The 18,255-nt window shown below is 38.1% G+C and overlaps 1 protein-coding gene across 1 annotated transcript in view; it reads right to left on the reverse strand.

Moving 5' to 3' along the window:
- SLC2A13 (solute carrier family 2 member 13) overlaps positions 1 to 18,255 on the reverse strand; it is a 523,994-nt gene that overhangs the window by 165,378 nt on the left and 340,361 nt on the right. The window contains exon 5 of the mRNA XM_027542584.1: positions 7,403 to 7,566. Coding sequence (XP_027398385.1) covers positions 7,403 to 7,566 — 164 coding nt within the window. The remainder of the gene's footprint in view (positions 1 to 7,402; positions 7,567 to 18,255) is intronic.

Genomic DNA, 18,255 nt, shown 5'->3' on the forward strand with positions numbered 1-18,255 from the left:
CCTCCTGCCTTCAATCTTTCTCAGCATCAGGGTCTTTTCCAGCGAGTCAGTTCTTTGCATCAGGTGGCCAAAGTATTGGAGCTTCAGCATCAGTCCTTCCAATGAATATTCAGGGATGATTTCCTTTAGGATTGATTGGTTGGATCTCCTTGGATCTCTCTTAAGAGTCTACTCCAACACCACAGTTAAAAAGCGTCAGTTCTTTGGTGCTTTGCTTTCTTTGTGGTCTAACTCTTACATCCATACATAACAACTGGAAAAATCATATCTTTGACTAGACAGAATTTTGTTGGCAAAGTAATGTCGGCAAAGTACAATCCAAATAATAAACTAAAAAGTAACTAAATATTTCAAAAACAGGTGAAAGAGAATTTTTCATAAAAAGGAGCAACATTTTGTAAAGACTTAAAAATCCCAGAAATGACATAACACATACATTCAATTCTTTTTCCTGTTGGCATTTGGAAGTGGAATATTTGTCTTTGATTTTAGGGTACAGAATGTGATTTTATATAAAATCTCTTAAAAAGATATAACATTATATATATATAAAATCACTTAAAAAGATATAACATTATATATATATATATAATCACTTAAAAATACACACACACACACACACATATATATCACTTAAAAAACTCATTTTTGAGTCCTTTATAGAAAACTGACAGGAAACAAGAAAGTTTTCAAATTTCTGACTATTGTTCCAGCCATTGTGAGGATAAAAAAAAGGTCATGGGAAGAAAGAAGAAAATATGGATGCATTTGTTTGTATAATTTACTTGAATGAGGCAATATGTTTAAAATATGGAACTCAGGGTGGTCATTTATGTAGCAGTAAAGTTTCTATTAGATAAATGAAGAAGTTATTTAAGAATGATGAAAGGTATTTTTCAAATGGATAAAAGAACAACTTTGGGAAGCACTGTTAAAGTGAAACTAGATTACATAATTGTTGAAGTGTTTGTGTTTAATACAGAGGTGATATGTCAAGTTAGATACGGTGGTTAAGTTCTCATCCTGCTGTTTCTTGACTCCATGATCTTGGACAATGCACATAACCTTTCCAACATTCAATTTTTTCTGCTGTAAAATGGGGCTTAGTGATATTCATCCTGCAGAATTGCAGTGAATTTTAAATATCACAATACATCTGAAAGATTTTTATAAAGCTAAAAATGTTAATTATTGTACTACAAGGAAACATTGATATTTTAGGATGCAAAGGAAACTCTTCTTTCATAGCACTACTTAAAATAACTGGTCTCTGTGATAAACTGTAAACTCTAAGATAGTATTCTGCTGCCAAGTCGCTTCAGTCATGTCCGACTCTGTGCAACCCCATGGACTGCAGCCTACCAGGCTTCTCCATCCATGGGATTCTCCAGGCAAGAACACTGGAGTGGGTTGCCATTTCCTTCTCCACTAAGATAGTATACCTAACACATATTAACATATATTCAATTCTAGTGCCTGGCATAGAGCAGATCTCACAGTACTACAGATTTTTGCAATGTTGGCTATTTTCTAAGAAAATAACAAAACACATTAAGACTATTCAATTGAGGTTGTGAGTTAGTATGGGAGAAATATCCCAGATGAGAGTTCTGCAGTATAGATATTATATCTCTTGGATTCATCTCAAAAAAGTCCAACCAACTTGCAAAATTTGGGGAAAAGACCATTTGGATATATAAAGTTCCTAGTTGAAGGTTTACATTTCCTAAACACAAATCTATTTTGACCTACTATGGATGGAAATATTTTAAAAGTCAGTATCATACTTTTATCATAGTCTTATTTCTCAATCCTGGCTTCCTATTGAAAGTGCAACTGTTTAGAATGTGCCTCAACCTCTGAATCAGTTTCTATAAAATGGAGATCAGATAATATGATTTCATAGGTGATTGTGATAGCCGTGACAGAGTAAAAACTCTTATCTTATGAGATGATAAATTTCTTAAGGGAAGGGAATGGTGTCTTAAATGACCTAATTTATGGAGTAAATTTTAAAATGGTCACCTCGTCCTATCATATGCACATGTCTCTTTAAGGCTTAAAACTACCTGAACTACCTATTTCCTCTCCCTTAACAAATCACAGCTGCTTTATCAGTGACTCAATGGCATTTAAAGTTGTTATAGTTTTCAACAGTTCTATGGTTGTCAATGGACTCAATGGTTCATTGAGTCCAGTGCAGGAAGGCCTTGTATGAAAGGATCTCTTCCAGTGTAATGGCAAGTTTGGGCACATTCTTTATATTATAAGAAAGGAGTCCCTCCCTAGCCAACTATACTGTTGCATTTTGGAATTCTGATATCATTTTCCTAATAAGAATGTTCTCCATAGGAGGTAGTGTGCTGGATAAATAGAATCCTCAAAAATACCTGATGAAGTAAGTTACCTTAACGATCTGATACAAGGGCCTGTATTATTAGTAGATATTTTTTTTTAAAAATTTCCTTACCCAAGACTCAAACAGAACACACTTTTTGTGCTTAAGTATCACTTACACATGCTCCAGACTTCATCTTCAGAGATTTCAATTTAGCAGATTGGGGGTTGGGCCCCCAAGAATTCACAATTTAAAGTATTCTTGGTAATTCTGATAAAGACAAGCTGTGAGTGATATTTTAGGGAATACTCCACTACCAAAATATCTGGCAGAAAATAACACAGTGTTTCTGGCTTTCTGATTTATAAGCAACAAAATTACATAGATATAAGCCTTCCTCTATTAAAAGGATCAAGAGGCTGTCATTAAGTTGGTAATACTTACCAGAAAGACCAGTTCTCTTAGCAAGCTTTGAAAATATTAAGTCAGAATACCACAAAATGTCCTAAATTTAACATTATTTATGGACTATATATTTTATATTTCTTTGTATAAAGAGTTTCTTTGTCCTGGTCTAGCTAAATACAGTTTGTTTATAGTAATTTTTAAAGAACAAGTACCTATTCAAAAAGTTATTTTGATTTTTTTTTTTTACTAAATTTCACCCAATATAAAAAAAAATCAATAAAATACAAAATAGGGAATGATTTAAAAATTCAAGGCTAATTTAAGAAATTTTAAATAGAACAGTGTTCTAATACTAGCACTGGTAGAATATTAAATATATTATGATTTATTTTATTAGGTGAAAAATGGTGAAAAAAGTAAAAATAATTTCTTTAAAAATGTTATTATTTCTTTATTTACTCATAAATTTTGATTGGAGTGTAGTTGCTTTGCAGCTTCCCTGGTGGCTCAGATGGAAAGAATCTGCCTGCTGATGCAGGAGACATGGGTTCCATCTCTGGGTTGGCAAGATCCCCTGGAGAAGGAAATGGCAAACAATTCCAGTATTCTTGACTGGGAAATCCCATGCACAGAGGGACCTGGTGGGCTATAATCCATAGGGTCACAAAGAGTTGGACACAACTTAGTAACTAAACAACAACAATAGTTGCTTTAAAATACTGTAACATTAGTTTCTGCTGTATAACAAAGTGAATCAGCCATATGTATACATATGTCCCCTCTGTTTTGGATTTCCTTCCCATTTAGGTAACCACAGAGTGCTGAGTGGAATTCCCTGTGCTACATTAAAAAACAAACAAACAAAAAAAAAACTAAATAAATAAATTCTTAAAAATATTTTAGGTCCTCAGTCTTTAAAAAGTACTACAAATAAACTGTATTTAGGCCCAAAGAAACTCTTTATACAAAGAAATCCAAAATATATAACCTATGAATAATTTAAAGGTAGCACATTCTGTGGTATCCTGACTTAATATTTTCAAAGCTTGCTAAGAGAACTGATCTTTCTTGTAATACTACAAATTTAATGACAATCCCTTCATTCAGCAGGAAAGAAAACTGCGTCCAGGTTGCTCATAAAGGCTGCTGCTGCTGCTGTTAAGTCGCTTCAGTCGTGTCCGACTCTGTGCAACCCCGTAGACGGCAGCCCACCAGGCTCCCCCGTCCCTGGGATTCTCCAGGCAAGAACAGTGGAGTGGGTTGCCATTTCCTTTTCCAATGCATGAAAGTGAAAAGTGAAAGTGAAGTCGTTCAGTCTTGTCCAGCTCCTAGCGATCCCATGGACTGCAGCCTACCAGGCTTCTCCGTCCATGGGATTTTCCAGGCAAGAGTACTGGAGTGGGTTGCCACTGCCTTTGACTCATAAAGGGAGTGCCTGGAAACTTAGTCTTTTCCCCCAAGTCTTTTTTTTTTTTTTTTCAAATTCCCTGATAGCTCAATCGGTTAAGAATCTGCCTGCAATGCAGGAAACTGCAGTTCGATTCCTGGGTTGGGAAGATCCCCTGGAGAAGGGAAAAGCTACCCACTCCAATATTCTGGCCTGGAGAATTCAATAGACTGTATCGTCCCTGGGATCGCAAAGAGTTGGACATGACTGAGCGACTTTCACTTCAGTTCACTTTCTCTGACTAGTCAGCAATAGGTTCTGAAAATCCCTGGGGAAGAGGACTTACACGGAGGCGTGAAACATGACATCCAGAAGAAGAGTTCAGGAATGCTCCTGGATTATGGTTAAAACAATAAATAATCACTCTTTGGCAGCAACAATACTGTGATAGCAAAATTCTTTGAACATTTTACTGTCTGTGTCAGGTTCTGTTTGAAATGCTATACATGTGTTAATGTCTTCAGTCTTTACTATAAACCTATGAAGGACTATAATTAATCCCTGTTCATAGATGAGAAAATAGAGCCTTGTTCAATGTCACAAAATTCAAACCCAGTCTGGCTTTGTATCTATAATGACTCAAAATCCTCGAATACAACAAACAAAGGGATAGAGGCAGCTAGAAAAACTACTTTCCCCATCTCAAAACCACCATTTTTCTCAAAATCTCAAAAGCCAAATCCCAAATTTAAGACCCACAATTCTATTTAAAAAATAGGCCTCTTGAGGCAGCAGTATACTAAGGCCCTGTCAAAAAGAAAGTGTGCCCACTAAAAAATTTTCAAAGCAGCTATTACCACTTCTTAGAGTTTACCTGAACTTCAGGAGTCAGCAAATCCAATTTTCAACCCACTGCAGGAATGTCTTTAGCACATCACTGCCTGATGGCCATCTATCCTTTTGTTGAGAGCTTACTACCCTAAGGAGGTAGCCCAATTTATTGTTGCATAGGTCTGATTATTATGAAATTTTTCTTATATTAAGTAAAAAATCTATGTCCTCATAACATCTACCATCTACAAGAATAAGAGATCTATTTGGTGTCTCTGTGGTCTTTTTCTCCAGGCCTGAACAATTCTGGTTCCTTGACTAGGTTGTAAATGTATGGCTTTTAACCTTCCCTTGTCCCTCACCTTTCCTCACTTACCTCCTGCTTCCCTGTATACATTGGCTGTTGCAATTACCTTTCTTCCCCTTGCCTTTTAATCAATCTTCCCCCTGCCTTCCTCTCAGTTCTGACACTGTACTTCAACTTACATTATTCAGCTCAAAGCTTTCACTCAAGGCAAAAACAGAGGGTGGATGCATTCTACTCTTTCTTCTGGAGTTAAGGGTGAGAGGGAGTATGTATTCTTGATAACTGAGTATGAAACCCTAAATGCATTTTCTCATCAAAATTTGGGACAAGTGACTTGAAGCAGTTCTATTGGATGAATGCTTTACTTATATTTAGTTAAAATAAAATTTAATTAATGCTGGCCTGGAAACTTTATATTTTAACTGAAAAATGTATTCTTACTCTAAGTAAACTTACAAAGAAATAATTAAAAGATAGCTAATTGATAAGTAGAAATCTGCTTGTATATTTGAAAAAGATTAGAAAATTCTTTGATACAAACATGTGAAGACAGTGTCAGAGAAGGGTATCATTTTGGCAAGTGAAAAAGCCCTTGCATCAGAGAAATAATGAATAAAACGGGTAAGATTTAAAGACAAAAGATACTTTAAAGTGAGAAGTGTTTTCCTTATTAAGTTATCACAGAAAACATACCAAATCAATCAGAATTTACCCTAGGATTTAGGCCTTGTTCAAACACTAAAAGAGTCTGTCCCAACTTTGTGAAGAAATTATATGATTCCAATGTTTCACTGTTGAAAGAACTTTGAAAAAAAAAAATGCTCCAAATTTATTTCCATATTACCCCAAACTTAAAAATAAAATATATGTTAGAACTTTGCTTTTCATTTTGTACCTTTGAGTAAAACTTAAAATAACAGCAAAATGCTACCCACAGTAGGCTCTAATTGTGACTACAATTCTAATTTCTAGTTACATATCATAATAAAGTTTTTATTTAAAAATTTTTTTCAGAAAAACTCTATTCAGTTCAGTTCAGTCGCTCAGTTGTGTCCGACTCTTTGTGACTGCATGGACTGCAGCATGCCAGGCTTTCCTGTCTATCACCAACTCCTGCAGCCTACTCAAACTCACATCCATTGAGTCAGTGATGCCATACAACCATCTCATCCTCTGTCATCCCCTTCTCCCACCCTCAATCTTTCCCAGCATCAGGCTCTTTTCAAATGAGTTAGTTCTTTGCATCAGGTGGCCAAAGTACTGGAATTTCAGCTTCAGCATCAGTCCTTCCAATGAATATTCAGGACTGATTTCCTTTAGGATGGACAGGATCTCCTTGCTGTACAAGGGACTCTCAAGAGTCTTCTCTAACACCACAGTTCAAAAGCATCAATTCTTTGGTGCTCAGCTTTCTTTATAGTCTAACTCTCACATCCACATGTGACTACTACCACACATCTATCTTTGACTAGAAGGACCTTTGTTGGCAAAGTAATGTCTCTGCTTTTTAATATGCTGTCTAGGTTGGTTGTAACTTTTCTTCTAAGGAGCAAGCATCTTTTAATGTCATGGCTGCAGTCACCATCTGCAGTGATTTTGGAGCCCCCCAAAATAAAGTCTGTCACTGTTTCCATTGTTTCCCCATCTATTTGCCACAAAGTGATGAGACCAGAGGCCATGATTTTAGTTTTCTGAACGTTGAGTTTTAAGCCAACTTTTTCACTCTCCTCTTTCACTCTCACCAAGAGGCTCTGTAAGTTCTTCGCTTTCTGCAGTAAGTGTCGTGTCATCTGCATATCTGAGGTTATTGATATTTCTCCTGGCAATCTTGATTCCAGCTTGTGCTTTATCCAGCCTAGCATTTCGCATGATGTACTCTGCATACAAGTTAAATCAGCAGGGTGACCATATACAGCCTTGACATACTCCTTTCCTGATTTGGAACCAGTCTGTTGTTTCATGTCCAGTTCTAACTATTGCTTCTTGACCTCTATTATAACTCTATTATATGAACAGAAAAACTCTATTATATGGCTACAAAAATTGTATCAGAAGTGGTAATGGTATTGTATTTTAAAAGATTAATTTGTTATCATTAGAGAAGTTTATAACTGAATTCTTCAACACTTACCTGCTAAACTACCAAATGTAAGTTTCCTGCGGCCCACTTTCTCAACAAGCCAGACACCCACAAGTGTGAAAATGAAATTTGTGAAGGCTGTAATGGAAGCCAGCCATATTGCAAGTCTATCATCTTCGACACCAGACATCTGCAGAATGGTTGCACTGTAGTACCTGTGAGGCAATAATAAAACAGTTGTTGCTGTTAGTCATTCAAAGAAACACAGTTATTCATATAGAAAAGTATCTGACTAAATCATACCTGGAAGAACTGAAAAATAATATCAAGTTAACATGGAAATCATGCAAACCAGTTAAAGGATCACAATACAGTGACTCAATGACTATGTCCAGATGAAATTTATAACTTTGTATCATTAAGAAGAGATACTCAAGCAAGTGAATAGAGGGCTAAAAACTTTAAAAGTTACATGCACTCCACACCTAGGGACAGTGACAGCTGTAGTTTCACTAAAACTATCAAGGAGAAGCTCCAAATACATGGAATCAATCAGAAGTTACTGTACACTGTAAATGTATGTACTTAAAAGAACAAAGAGAACTGCTACATATCTTAATCTTAAAGAAAGTAAAAATCTAGTACTAGAATTTCTTGAAAGACACAAGAAGAAAGAATATATCAAGTTATCTGGCATCCAGTAAGTGGTAAAGAATCTGCCTGCAAGGCAGGAGACAGGAGACATGCAGGCTTGATCCCTGGGTTGGGAAGAGCCCCTGAAGCAGGAAATGGCAACGCACTCCAGTATTCTTGCCTGGGAAATCCCATGGACAGAGGAGCCCAGCAGGCTGCAGTCCATGGGTCTGCCAAGAGTGAGACATGATTGAGCACATGGGCTGATTGGTATACTAAGGAGATGAGAAACTTACATGATATATACAAAAAGAATGCCTTTGTGGTTCCTAAAAAGGGATGCTCTTTGGTAAGTCTCTAGCACAATCTGCATGATTAGATCCTATAGACTCATTTTGTTCTAAATGAATACACTGAAGAAACAGAAAGAAAGTGAAGTTGCTCAGTGGTGTCTGACTCTTTGCAACCCCATGGACTGTAGCTTACCAGGCTGCTCTGTCCATGGAATTTTCCAGGCAAGAGGACTGGAGTGGATTGCCATTTCCTTCTCCAGGAGATCTTCCTGACCCAGGGATCGAACCCAGGTCTTCTGCACTGCAGGCAGATGCTTTACCATCTGAGCCACCAAGGAAGCCCATACACTGGAGACTGGCTCTAAAAATCATAATGCCAACTTGTTGATGCACAATGGGAGATATATCTGGTATGTTTAAGATGACAGATTTCTCACAGGACATTTCTTTTCTGGCGAAAATATCAGTAGCTATATCAGATTACTTTGAATTGGCCCTTAAAACAAAAGAAGCAAAATATTCCTGGCAAATAATCTATGAAATGTGACAGAATTCAAATTCTGAAGATACATTCTGAAATACACCTTTTACTGGCTTTCAAGCCATTCCAAAACAAGTTAGCTTTACCCAAATACAACAGTGGGCATCTAAGCAATGTATTCAATAAACAGAAATATTTCCATAGTTACAGTCTAAAGTTTCTGGATGGTAGTCAATGTTTTCATGTGCTGTGCTGTGCTTAGTCGCTCGATTGTGTCTGACTCTTTGCAACCTTATGGACTTTAGGCTGGAAGAACACAAGCTGGAATCAAGATAGCTGGGGAAAATAGCAACAACCTGAGACATGCACATGATATCACTCTAATGGCAGAAAGAGAAGAGGAACTAAAGAGCCTCTTTATGAAAGTGAATGAGGTGAGTCAAAGAGCTAGTCTGAAATTCAAATTCAAAAAATGAAGACTATGGCATCTGGTCCCTAAATAGAAGGGAAAAATTGGAAGCACTGACAGACTTTCTTTTCCTGGGCTCCAAAAATCACTGTAGATGGTGAATGAACCAAGAAATCAAAAGACATTTTGCTCCTTGGAAGGAAAGCTATGACAAACCTAGACAGAGTATTAAAAAGCAGATATCACTTTACCAACAAAGGTTCATATAGTCAAAGGTATGGTTTTTCCAGTAGTCATGTATGGATGTGAGAGTTGGACTATAAAGAAGGTTGAGCACTGAAGAACTGATGCTTTCAAATACTGGTGATAGTGAAGACTCTTGAGAGTCCTGTGGACTGCAAGGAGATCAAAGCAATCAATCCTGAATATTCATCAGAAGGACTGTTGCTAAAGCTGAAGCTCCAATCCTTTGGTCATCTGATGCGAAGAGCTGACTCTTGGAAAAGATCCTGATGCTAGGAACAATTGAAGGCTAAAAGGAGAAGCAGGTGGCAGAGGATGAGCTGGTTAGACAGTATCATCGACTCAATGGACATGGATTTGAGCAAACTCTGGGAGATAGTGGAGGACAGGGGAGCCTGGCAAGCTGCACTCCATGGGATAGCCAAGAATGGGACATGGCTTAATGACTAAACATCAAGAAGAAACAATATATTTACAATTGTTATATGTCCTTTTTGGATCCATCCTTTGGTCGTTATGCATTATCCCTTCTTATCTCTTAGAATACTCTGTATTTTAAAGTCTATTTTGTCTGATATGAGTAGTACCATTCCAGTTTTCTTTTGGCTTCCATTTGCATGGAATACTTTTTTACACTCCCCTAAAGCCTCTTGATGAAAGTGAAAGTGGAGAGTGAAAAAGTTGGCTTAAAGCTCAACATTCAGAAAATGAAGATCATGGCATCCAGTCCCACCACTTCATGGGAAATAGATGGGGAAACAGTGGAAACAGTGTCAGACTTTTTATTTTTTTGGGCTCCAAAATCACTGCAGATGTTGACTGCAGCCATGAAATTAAAAGACGCTTACTCCTTGGAAGGAAAGTTATGACCAACCTAGATAGCATATTCAAAAGCAGAGACATTACTTTGCCAACAAAGGTTTGTCTAGTCAAGGCTATCGTTTTTCCTGTGGTCATGTATGGATGTGAGAGTTGGACTGTGAAGAAGGCTGAGTGCCGAAGAATTGATGCTTTTGAACTGTGGTGTTGGAGAAGACTCTTGAGAGTCCCTTGGACTGCAAGGAGATCCAACCAGTCCATTCTGAAGGAGATCAGCCCTGGGATTTCTTTGGAAGGAATGATGCTAAAGCTGAAACTCCAGTACTTTGGCCACCTCATGCGAAGAGCTGACTCATTGGAAAAGACTCTGATGCTGGGAGGGATTGGGGGCAGGAGGAGAAGGGGACGATAGAGGATGAGATGGCTGGATGGCATCACCGACTCGATGGACGTGAGTCTGAGTGAACTCCGGGAGTTGGTGATGGACAAGGAAGCCTGGCATGCTGTGATTCATGGGGTCGCAAAGAGTTGGACACAACTGAGCGACTGAACTGAACTGAACTGAACTTTCAGTCTTTATGTGTCCCTAGATCTGAAGTGGTTCTCTTATAGATAGTGTATATATGGGTCTTGATTTTGTATTCATTCAGCCAATCTATGTCTTTTGTTTGGTGCATTTAATCCATGTACATTTAAGGTAATTATTGATATGTATACTCATGGGATGTGAGGGACATGAAGATCAGCTGATTTGAGTATCTGTGGGGGTCCTTGAACCAATCTCCTATGGATAACTGAGAGAGGGACAACTGTATTTCATTGTTTTCATTTTTGACACAATAAAATCATGAAATTGCATGCATTAAATTAATGGCTAGAAATAGGAGTTGTATCAAACAAAGTAAGTTAGTGAGTATCAGTATTTTATTTAAAATGCAAAATGTGTCCTAGGTGTGTTAAATGATTTTTTCTGTTACTTAAACCTGGCCTGGGTATCAGAAACCATCATTTTTAAAGACATCTCTGTATGGCTGATTCATGTTGATGTTTGGTAGAAACCAACACAATACTGTAAAGCAATTATCTTCAAATAAACACATTAAAAAAAAAGACATCTCTGTGGTGTGCTGGCCAGATCAGATAACATACTGTTCAGCTAGTATTTACATATTGAAGACATACTATTAATGTATGTGAGTTACTGAATTCTCACAGATGTATTATTAGATCCAGTTGCTGCCCTAAAGAAGCTGCCATAAAAGAATGACATGGAAAGAAATAATTTTGATATTGCAAGGTATATAAATCACAATGTGGCATTAAAGGATGGACCAAATAATTTCCCTTTATAAAGTTCCTTGATTTTCCAGAAAATTTAATGTTTGAGTTAAGTTTTGAAGAATTCACAGGGGTTTGCCAGCACATACAATGATCTAGAAGGACATTGGTGGTAAAAGAAATGACATGTAGGAAGGAAAAATGTACAAAATACTATGCTGGATTCATACACCAAAAGTACGTTACCATGGCTGAACATAATAAGGTTCAAAGGAAAGAGAAGTATGATAGAAGGCTTCAATAGAACCTTTTGTTATAGAGGGGCCTTGAGAGCTACACTCCATGTTTGGCCTTTATTCTTTTTTTTTTTTTTTTTTTTAAACTTTACATAATTGTATTAGTTTTGCCAAATATCAAGATGAATCCGCCACAGGTTGTAGGGAATGGAGAACCATGACATGGACTGTGAGGAGAAACAACAAACAATTAAGTTTGTTTTATGAAAAGATCACTCTAACTACAGTCAAGTGTATAGACTAGACGCGGACCTGAACAAGGGCAAATTGTTTGAAGTATTTTTCAGGTCCTTTTATTAGATATAGTACCCTGTAGACTTTCTATATTAATGTGAAACACTGAGAGCAAAGGCTGAAATTCCGTGAGGGTCTTTTATCTTCCTGTCAGCAAGCCTTGCAACTTTAACCCACACTAAATCTTTCTTTGGATGGACTGTCTTGAGTTTTCATCCTCATTTTCCATTCTCAAACACTGGTAGATGTATTAGATTTTATTGCTGCCATAAAAAATTACTACAATCACACTGGCTTAAATCAACATAAATTTATTTCCTAACAGGTTTATAGGTCAGAAATCTGACACAGATTTTATTGGGTGTAAAGAATCAAAGGTGTCAGCTGGGTAATCCTTTCTAGAATCTCCAGGGGAAATAGACTTCTTTGCTGGTTTAACATCTTCCACATGCTGTGGCTTGAGGACTCCACTTCCTCATGATTCAAAGCCCATAAAGGTGGGTGCATGCAGTGCCTTTCAGGTCCCTTTACTCTGAGACTCCTTTCTGCTTCCCCTGCATATAAAGACCTCTGTGATTACACTAGGTCAACCCAGATAAATAGGGTAATCTCCTTATCTTAAGAGAAATCGATTAACAGATTTAATTTGATCTACAACCTTAATTTCCCTTTGCCAATTAATGAGAAATATTCACAGGTTGTTTATGACATGTACATGTTGGGAGTGGACTTCTTGGTGGCTCAGACAGTAAAGCGTCTGTCTACAATGCGGGAGACCTGGGTTTGATCCCTGGGTTGGGAAGATCCCCTGGAGAGGGAAATGGCAATCCACTCCAGTACTATTGCCTGGAAAATTTCATGGACAGAGGAGCCTGGTAGGCTACAGTCCATGGGGTCACAAAGAGTCAGACACAACTGAGTGACTTCACTTTCACTTTCACTCTATTACATAAAGGAGCTAACCAACAGTAAAATAAGGAAAAGGCCAACACTTGGAATGAGAAGGTGAGGAATGAAGGTAAGAATATTTACTTAAAGGATAATCAGTTTCAGAAGAATTCATACAATAGCTATATTTCTTTTTACAGGACTCTTTCAAGGGCAGGAGATGACATACCTAGGTCAGAACAATTCAGGAACCTAGTTTTCAAAAGTCAGATCATGTATTGATGAAATGACACACTTAATTTACATTTTAAAATGTGTGAATTCCAATGTTTTATAAATGATGCTATCAGCCAACCATTTATGTAATAGCCTACCACTAAGTATGGGTGTGAGAGTTGGACTATAAAGAAAGCTGAATGCTGAAGAATGGATGCTTTTGAACTGTGGTGTTGGAGAAGACTCTTGAGAGTCCCTTGGACTGCAAGGAGACCCAACCTGTCATTCAGAACCAAAGGAAATCAGTCCTGAATATTCATTGGAAGGGCTGATGCTGAAGCAGAAACTCCAATACTTTGGCCACCTGATGCAAAGAAGTGACTCATTGGAAAAGACCCTGATGCTGGGAAAGATCAAAGGCGGGAGGATAAGGGGACAACAGAGGATGAGATGGTTGGATGGCACCACCGATGTGATGGATATGAGTTTGAGTAGGCTCTGGGAGTTGCTGATGGACAGGGAAGCCTGGCATGGTGTAGTCCATGGGGTTACAGTCAGACACGACTGAGCAACTGAGCTGAACTGATAACTTACTCTGAGCCTTTATGTAGTAGTTTAAATTTGCACAAAGCATAACAGTTTTCTTTATAAGAGAATATGAGCTGAAAAAGGTTTTATTTCCTTTTTAGATTCAAAGAAGGGATGCCTTCTCTTTTCAAAATCATTTTATAATATCTACCCAACAAATTATCACCTTCTTCAAAGATTTCCTGGTTAACCTTTGGTTTTCTCACATGCACCATCTCTTCCCTAGGGTGAAAATGAAAGGATTGAAAACAGTGTGTTCTCATAGAGAACACAAATGAGTTTCACAAATCTCTTAGATGTCGAAGAACAGTAACAGCCAGATTATATGTATATCATTATCTTAGAGATTATGTGAAAGGTAGCTTTCAGTCTTGAATTTTAAATTTGAAAAAAAAAAATAGCTCTAGAAAACATGTAGGCTTTGGTAATGGCAATCCAGCCTAATAATGACTTTTAACTAGCACTAAAAGTATAAACATGAGCACCTCATATGCTGAAAAAAACATGCATATTATGATTTTATTGAACAAAGCCTTTCCTAGGAATTTCTGAAAAAGTTATTTTTTTTTCAGCTTCTGAAAGCCATAACCTGTCACTTTCACTATTGCTAGTATAGTTAATTTAACAGCAAGAAGTAGGTTCTCAATTTGCCAGATTAACCTATAAATTCTCTCTACATAATATATGCCCACACGAGACTGAACATTCAGGACTTCATGCAGGTTCATATTTCCCATTTGTTGAATTGTAAATAAGTGTTATTTGCTCAGTTGTGTTCGACTCTAGATGACCCCATGGTCTGTTCATGGGATTCTTCAGGCAAGAATACTGGAGTGGGTTGCCATTTTCTTCTCCAGGGGATCTTCACAACCCAGGGATCAAGCCCAGGTCTCCTGCATTGCAGGTGGATTCTTTACCATCTGAGCTACCAGGTAAGCCCATACAATTCAACTGTTGAATCAAATCAGATGTGTTTGTTCCAACCTGTTTATCCAATTTAATCAAATAATACCTAAATCAATAAAATAGAAGATGCATTATATTAACATTTATAATTTTAAAAAGTCAATAAAGGCAAAGTACTTTAAAAAAATTGTGGGCAACACTACCATTAAAAAACTGGGGGATACAGTGTAAAATTTTAAAAAGATTCTGCCCTTAGGGCTCTTCTCAAGTGTCTTTCAGTTCTTGTTCTATTTGAGAAACTAAGTTTAGAATTCAGAGATGACAGTATTGAGTGGTTTATGCAAGAAAAACAATGTGGAAGTACAAGCAGTAGATGTGATGAATTAATGTACAACTAAAAAATGTTGAAGATATATATACATATTTCCTCATAACTGTCTTTTTCAGTTAACGAAACAAGAGCCATATTCAAAAGCAGAGACATTACTTGCCAACAAAGGTCCGTCTAGTCAAGGCTATGTTTTTCCAGTGGTCATGTATCGATGTGAGAGTTGGACTATGAAGAAAGCTGAGCACCGAAGAATTGATGCTTTTGAACCGTGGTGCTGGAGAAGACTCTTGAGAGTCCCTTGGACAGCAAGGAGATCCAACCAGTCCATCCTAAAGGAGATCAGTCCTGGGTGTTCATTGGAAGGACTGATGCTAAAGCTGAAACTCCAGTACTTTGGCCACCTCATGTGAAGAGTTGACTCATTGGAAAAGATTCTGATGCTGGGAGGGATTGGGGGCAGGAGGAGAAAGGGACGACAGAGGATGAGATGGCTGGATGGCATAACCGACTCGATGGACGTGAGTTTGAGTGAACTCCGGGAGTTGGTGATGGACAGGGAGGCCTGGTGTGCTGCAATTCATGAGGTCGCAAATAGTCGGACATGACTGAGGGACTGAACTGAACTGAACTGAAATAGAGCCAATCTTCATCATGTCAGTTAAGACGGCTTCCACCTTTCCTCACCATATCTCACAACCTTACTTATTTCATAACAAGCAGGAATCCAAGACTTCTAGGTCACCTATATACTTGCTTATTTACTTTCATATTAAACTGTAGATTAATAATTTGCCTCAATTTTCCTGTCATCCCAGCCCTCTCACACTCTTTCCCTGTGCCTTGTTAACTAATCTACTTAAAAGAGTTCAGTTCAGTTCAGTTCAGTAGCTCAGTCGTGTCCGAGTCTTTGAGATGCCATGAATCACAGCACGCCAGGCCTCCCTGTCCATCACCAACTCCTGGAGTTCACTCAAACTCATGTGCATCGAGTCAGTGATGCCATCCAGCCATCTCATCCTCTGTTATCCCTTTCTTCTCCTGCCCCCGATCCCTCCCAGCATCAGGGTCTTTTCCAATAAGTCAACTTTTTGCATGAGGTGGCCAAAGTATTGGAGTTTCAGTCACAAGAGTACCACCTTCTAATACCTTGGATCTAGAGTCTAGGCTATCTTTTCCTCAGACCTGAGGATGGGCAGAGGATGGTGAGGGAAATAAATGAACTAAAGCATCCTTAACTCTCCTTTTTAAATTCTTGGTCTACTTTCTGCTCACTTCTCTTTCAATGGCAGTTTTAGTGTTTTCCTCAAAATATCTTCTCTACTCTTACATCTGTGTCATGATTCTTGGTAAGAGAATTGTCAACATGTTGTTGTCCTTTGGTCACTAAGTCATCTCCAACTTTAGTTACTCCAAAGACTACAGCACACCTGACTTCTCTGTCCTTCATTATCTCTCAGAGCTTGGTCATATTCATCAAATTCATGTCCTTTCAGATGGTGATGCTATTCAACAATCTCATCCTCTGCTGCCCTCTTCTCTTTTTGCCTTCAGTTATTCCCAGCATCAGGGTCTTTTCCAATGAGTTGGCTCTTTGCATCTCCTGGCCATAGTATAGAAGCCTCAGCTTCAGTACCAGACTTTCCAATGAATATTCAGGATTGATTTCTTTTAGGATTGACTGGTTTGATATCCTTGCTGTCTAAGGGACTGTCATGAGTCTTCTCCAACACTACAATTTAAAAGCCTCAATTCCTTGGCACTTAGCCTGCTCTATGGTCCAGCTCTCACATCTGCCATGACTACTGGAAAAATCATAGCTTTGACTTAATGGGCCATTGTCAGAAAAGTGATGTCTTGGCTTTTTAATACACTGTCTAGGTTTGTCATAGCTTTCCTTCCAAGAAGAAAGTGTCTTTTAATTTCATGGCTGCAGTCACTGTCCGCAGTGATTTTAGAGACCAAGAAAATAAAATCTGTCCTTGCTTCCAATTTTTCTCCTTCTATTTGCCATGAAGGGATGGGGCCAATTGCCACGATCTTAGTTTTATGACAGTTAAGTTTTAAGCCAGCTTTTTCACTCTCCTCTTTCATCTTCATCAAGAGGCTCTTTAGTTTCCTTCAGTTTCTCCCATTAAAGTGGTATAATCTGCATATTTGAGATTGTTGCTATTTCTCCCAACTATCTTGACTCCAGCTTGTGATTCATCCATCCTGGCATTTTGCATGATATACTCTGCATATACTCCTTTCCCAATTTTGAACCAGTCTGTTGTTTCATGTTTGTTGCTAACTGTTGCTTCTTGACCGACATACACCTTACCTCAGGAGACAGGTAAGGTGGTTTGGAATTCCCATCTCTTTTAAGAATTTTCCAGTGTTGTGATCTACATAGTCAAAGGCTTAGTCTTGACAGTCATAGTCAATGAAGCAGGTGTTTTTCTGGAACCCCATTGCTTTCTCTATGATCCAATAAACGTAGCCAATTTGATCTCTAGTCCTCTGACACTTTTAAAACCAGCCTGTATATCCAGAGTTCTCATACTGCTGAAGCCTAGCTTGAAGGATTTTTGAGCATAATCTCACTAGCATGTGAAATGAGGGCAACTGTATGGCAGTTTGAACATTCTGTGGCACTGCCCTTCTTTGGGATTGGAAAGAAAACTGATTTCTTCCAGTCCTGTGGCCACTGCTGAGTTTTCTGAATTTGCTGACATAATGAGTGCAGCACTTTAACAGCATCATCTTGTAGAATTTGAAATAGCTCAGCTGGAATTCCATTACCTGCAATAGGTTTGTTTGCAGTAATGCCTCCTAAGACCTGTGAAGGCCACTTGACTTCACACTCCAGGATGTCTGGCTCTAGGTGAGTGACCACACCATTGTGGTTATCCGGGTCATTAAGATATTGTTTGTATAGTTCTTCTGTGCATTATTGCTACCTCTTCTTCATTTCTTCTTCTTCTGTTAGTTCCATACTGTTTCTGTCCTTTATTGTGCCCATCCTTGCATGAAATGTTCCTTTGGTATTTCCAATTTTCTTGAAGAGATCTCTAGTCTTTCCCATTCTATTGTTTTCTTCTACTTTATTGCATTTTTCATTTAAGAAGGCCTTCTTTTCTCTCCTTGCCATTCTCTGACACTCTGCATTCAGTTTGTGATCACTCTCCCTTTCAACCTTGCCTTTTGCTTCTCTTCTTTCCTCAGCTATTTGTAAAGCCTCCTCAGACACCCATTTTGCATCCTTGCATTTCTTTTTCTTGGAGATGGTTTAGATCATGGCCTCCTGTAC

The sequence above is a fragment of the Bos indicus x Bos taurus genome, chromosome 5, assembly GCF_003369695.1.
Source record: "Bos indicus x Bos taurus breed Angus x Brahman F1 hybrid chromosome 5, Bos_hybrid_MaternalHap_v2.0, whole genome shotgun sequence".
Taxonomy (NCBI): domain Eukaryota; kingdom Metazoa; phylum Chordata; class Mammalia; order Artiodactyla; family Bovidae; genus Bos; species Bos indicus x Bos taurus.